Source organism: Mastomys coucha, unplaced genomic scaffold, assembly GCF_008632895.1.
Source record: "Mastomys coucha isolate ucsf_1 unplaced genomic scaffold, UCSF_Mcou_1 pScaffold20, whole genome shotgun sequence".
NCBI lineage: Eukaryota > Metazoa > Chordata > Mammalia > Rodentia > Muridae > Mastomys > Mastomys coucha.
Genome location: NW_022196903.1, coordinates 109,782,161 through 109,787,474, shown reverse-complemented (window position 1 = coordinate 109,787,474; position 5,314 = coordinate 109,782,161). Strand labels below are relative to the sequence as shown.

General features: G+C 44.2%; 1 protein-coding gene across 1 annotated transcript; it reads right to left on the bottom strand.

Moving 5' to 3' along the window:
* Window positions 1–995, bottom strand: LOC116098298 (olfactory receptor 6C75-like). Its single transcript, XM_031380950.1, has one exon. It carries the CDS (start codon window positions 978–980, stop codon window positions 18–20), a length of 963 nt encoding a protein of 320 aa, XP_031236810.1. The 5' UTR covers window positions 981–995; the 3' UTR covers window positions 1–17.
* Window positions 996–5,314: the final 4,319 nt, after the last annotated feature.

Sequence of the window (5,314 nt, the reverse complement as noted above, 5' to 3'; positions counted from 1 at the left end):
TTCCCAAGCAGATGACATTACTTCCGCAAGTTCACCCTGGACAGTGCATCCCTCAGAGCCTGGTGGACCTGCTTGTTGCGCAGGGTGTAGATAACGGGGTTCAGAAGCGGCGTCACTACGGTGTTTACGAGAGAGGCCTCTCTGTTGAATTCAAGCCTGCTCACTTGCTTCGGTTTCACATATATAAACACACAGCTGCCATACATCAGAGAGAGGACGATGAGGTGGGATGAGCAGGTGGAGAAAGCTTTCTGTCGATCCTTGGCCGATGGGAGACGCATGATTGAGATTAGAATGTGGCTGTATGCAAATAGAGCCGCAAGGACAGACGTGAAAAGGACTAGCACAGCAACAGCGAAGGCCATTCTTTCAAGAGATTTGGTGTCTGAACAGGAGAGATGAATTAAGGAGCCAAGGTCACAGAAGAAATGGGGGATGACAGTAGAGCCACAGAAAGACAGCCAGGAAAGTTTCAGAATCACACCGGTTACTAGCATGAAGGAAAGCACATAGCTGAAGAAAACCAGAAGGAAACAGACCCTGGGGTTCATGATGGCTGGGTAGTGCAGAGGCCTGCAAATGGCCAGGTAGCGATCCAAGGACATCACAGCCATGTGGAAGAAAATTGTTGACCCAAGAAATAAAAAAGAAAACGCTTGGATGATACAAGGAGTGAAATGAATTGTTCTGTCTCCAAAAAGAAAGATCGACAGGAGCTTCGGGATGACAGTGGAAATGAAACAGCACTCACAGAAGGAGAAACTCCTGAGGAAGAAGTACATCGGGGTCTGCAGGCGAGGATCGGTCCAGGTGATGGCGATTATGAGTGTGTTTCCTGTGACTGAGGCCAGATACACCAGCAGGTGCACGAGGAAAAGGACCTTGCTCAGGTGCTGAGCCACAAGGAAGCCCTCCAGCACAAACTCCAGGACTGTTGTCTCATTCCACGCCTCCATCCTTACCTCCTCTTCCTTTGCCATCAGCCCTCCTCGATCTGGTAGGCAAACCTGCTATCACCAAAATAATAAATAATTTAATGGCGGTCACTGCTTTTAAAGGTGGCTTGCCTAAGCACAGGGCCTGCACGGGCTGCACCAGGTCCTCAGCATGTATGTTATGGCTCTTAGTCTGATGTTTTTGTGGGACTTGTTACTGTGGGGTCAGCAGTGTCTCTGTCTCTTGGGATTCTTTTGCTCCTATTGGGTTGCCTTGTTCCACTTCGCTATGAGAGTTTTTGCTTTGTCTTAACGTATCTTGTTTTGTTGTGTTTGGTGGTAATCTCTTGGAGCCCTGCTTTTTCTCTGAAGGGAAATGGAGGGGGAGTAGGCCTATAGGGGAGGGGAGCTGGGAGGAATTGAGGGAGGGGAAACTGTGGTTGGGACATAATGTATGAGAAGAGAACCTATTTTCAATTTTTAAAAATGTTTTAAAAAATGCTCATCCTTATTATTCTAAGGAGTCATTAGTCTAATTTTAAAATGTTTTATTATAAATCATTTTTTTCCTTTTCTCATTTCTAAAATACAAATGTGAAAATTGTAGTTTGATTTTTAGAATTATATACTCTTAAAATATTACCTTTGGATCATCTCACCTGAGGTAAAGAATAAAATTGAGAATCGTAGCTTTGGAGATGAAACAAATATATTAGCATCACAATGTCACAACATCTCAAGTGCCGGCTACAGAAAACAGTGCTAGCTTCTAGACTGCAGACTGGTGGTGTGAAGCCCTCCTGTGTGTGGCCTCTGGAAACAGTAATTAAGAAGCTGTAGACCTACTGTCACACTCTAAGCCAGTTTTTAAACAAAGTCCAAATACATTATTTTCCAGTTCCCAGAAGGAGCTCAAATGCTTGCTCCCATGAGATTGGTGACGACCCAGTGACTGAGATTTAGTGGACCTAGGGGTGAAGATGGCAAAACAGTCCAGGCACAAAGAAGAAAAGCACCAAATCCTCAGCATGTATGTCACAGTCTTAGCCTGTAACTCGGTGTCCTGTGCCTTCCACCACCCATGCAGAACGGCACGTCTGCTTCTGCTGTCCTCCACAGTGTGCCCACGATCCTTCCCTTCCTGTGAACATGGTTAATTAAAGATACTCTTGTGTTTGAAGTCAATCACTGAAGACACATTAACTTGCTAAGAGCCATTGCCCAGTAGAAGGCAGAATGGTGTGTAACTGCTCCACGGGGGAAGGGTGGGCGTTTGAATGACATTGGTGCTCCAAAGAAAACTCATCACAAGTCAGTTTGCCTTATTCTCTTGATTGCCCAGATCTATGGCTTTCACTATGCAGAACCTCAGTGCTGGCTTAATCAGGACTAATCTCTATTTCAATTATACATCCTCCCTACAGCTACACACTTACCAGCAAGCAGCTCCCAGCAGTGAGGTGGACAGAGATTTCTTCTCCCAACAAAGCAAACTCTTTCTCCTAGGAAACAAAATAAACAAATAAATAAATGAATAAATAAATAAATAAATAAATAAAAGTTCAGTCTTTGTTGTATGTCTTTGACCTATAAAACAAATAATGCTTGCTTTATATTTGAAGCCACAGAAAATCATTAAGGCTACTTATTTTTAAGAAATAAAGAGATTTCTAAACCTAAGGAAACTAACAGCCATTCTCTCCCTTCCAGAAATCTGACAGGTAAATTCTAGATCCTTTGAGGCAATTCATAATACCCAAACCCACACTAGCATTTGAAGGAGTAATCATTTAAAAATCTAGAACATACTCGGATTCGTTCTATGGGATAGTGAACCACTCCATGGGACATGATCACACACTCTTGCCACAAAGTGCATTAGCTTTACATTGGTCCTGAAGGCATGGACTAAGGTGAGTAACCTGGCAGGTTGTGCATCCATTCAAAGAAACTTAGGGAAAGAGGACAGTAAGTGTTAAATCTTCTTGTTTATAGAGGCTGGTAGCTTCTTTCTTATCAACTAGCTATGGAAGACCACCCTGGAGAGGTGAAAATAATTGCATTCATAAATGAGAACAGGTTTATAAGTGTTATTATTATGCACGATTATATGCTGCTACAGGATTGTGTACTGTCACAAGTGAAGTCACACAGGGTCCAAAAGGACAAACCTCTAGGACATTCATTAGAGGAATATGGGAAAAGGATTCAAAAGTAAAATGTCAACAAAATCCCAGGAGACATTTCATTGTTTGTTTGTTGGAAATGGAAAAATTCAGGAGAATATTCTAATTAACATTCTACAAGCTTCTGACCTCCTTCTCTTCTGACCTGCATGATCCTCTGGGAAAGTCTTCAGAGGTTTGTTTGGCCTATCTCCCAAAGATACATCTGTGAGAAAACACAGGATTAGACTGTACATATTTTGCCTCAAAGATTTGCTTATTTTTATTTTTATATGTAGTGTTTGCCCACATGTATGTATGTGTACCATGTGCAAGCCTGGTGCCTTTAGATGCCAGAAGAGGGAATCAGAATCCCCTGGAACTGTGTGGCTACAAATGGCTGAGATCTGTCCCGTGGATTGTGAGAACTGAAACTGGATTCTCTGTAAGAGAATAAGTATGCTTAACTGCTGAGCCATCTCTCCAGCCCCACAGTTTACCTACTTTAAAATGAAGAACTTTAAATATACAGATGGGATTTATACAAAGGACAGTCAAGGAATCACCTCTCAGACTCTGTCATTTCCCGTGTTGCTACAAATCCCTTGTCCCATTAAAGTAAAGAGCTCTCACCATAAGAAAACAATTACTACAGTTTCTATGGTGCTGAAATGTCTAAAGCCCACTGCAAAAATGTTTAAATTTAATAACAGAATATAATCCTTGGTTTTCTGAAAAGGGCACTCTAGATCCCAGAGTATGGGATCAAATTAAACTTTCCTTCTTGAAAAAAAAAATCACTTTTGCTTGTTCATGACCACCAAACAGCAGGAGTTCCTCTCATTTAGCCTTCATTACCCCTCAGCAAGTGTCTGAGGTCATTTATGCTGTGTCAGAATTATTGGTTTTTTTTTTTTTTGTATTCACTATCTTAAATCATAGTTTTCCATTCACCAGTGAAGGACATTTATGTCCAGTTACAAGCTATAGTGAATCAAGATGCTATGACCATTCTTCCTTCATATAGTATATGTCTACCACAGCTTTCCCTCCCCTGACTCTTCCCAGTCTCTCCCCCAAACCTCCCCTCTACCCCAGATCCCAACCCCAGCCCCCTGCCCCTGAAAAGAGCAAGCCTCCCAAAAATATCAACCTAACATGGTACAACATACAATAAATCCAGGCACAAACCCCAACACCAAGGCTGGGCAAAGCAATCCAGCAGGAGGAACGATCCCAAAGGCAGGCAAGAGAGTCAGAGACACCCATTTTCCCTCTGTCAGAAGATTCTACAAAACACTAAGCCAGCAACCATACCGTATATGCAGAGGACCTAGCCCAGACCCATGCAGGCTGTGCCTCTTCAGTCTCTACGAGTCCCCATGAGCCCTGCTTAGCTGATTCTGAAGGCAGTGTTCTTCCAGGGTCCCTGACCCCTCTGACTCCCACAATTTCTTCTCCCCTTCTTTAGATTTGAGGGGAAGGACCCGATGGAGACTTCCAACCTGGCCTCTCTCTGTCTCATGTTTGGCTATGGGTCTCTGCATCTGCTCACATCAGCTGCTGGAAGTAGCCACTCTGATGACAACCACATTCAGCACTGACGTATAAGTACAGCAGAACAGCATGAGGAATCATTTCACTTGTTTTTGTTGTTATTGTTGTTTGGGTTTGCCAGGTGTATTTGTTCTAACCAAGGCCTCTGGGCTATCCGGTTCTTTGCCATCCAGTGTCAGGCATGGCTCCCTCTCTGTGGCATGGGCCTCAAATTAGACCAGTCATTGGTTGGCCACTCTCACAAGTTCTGTGCCACCAGCCATGACTATTCTTATACAAATGGCTAGCAAACAGAAGAATCTGGATATTCTCTCTGGTAACTTTCTAAGACTGGAGCAGCCAGCTGGGAGGCACAGGTCCCAGGGGAGCTGCAGGGTGGCAGGGACAGGATCCTCTCAGCTTCCGAGTGACAGAGGAGGATCAGTGTCCTTCTCTGCCCCTTCCCTGCAAGTGGAGGGCCTACCTCCAGGGAGCACCTTAAGCCAGAGACTCGGGCGAGAGCCGCCATTTTCTCTCTGGTGAGTTTCTAAGACCGGAGCAGCCAGCCAGGAGGCTCAGGCCCCACAAGTCGCAGGGGACTTGCAGGGCGGCAGGGACAGGACAAGCTCTAGTCAGTGACACTAAGAACATCTAACACCAAAAATCAAGAGATGGTGA

Bases quoted from the DNA above. Each gene is read 5' to 3' on its own strand.
- LOC116098298 (XM_031380950.1), bottom strand. From the start codon at position 980: ATGGCAAAGGAAGAGGAGGTAAGGATGGAGGCGTGGAATGAGACAACA.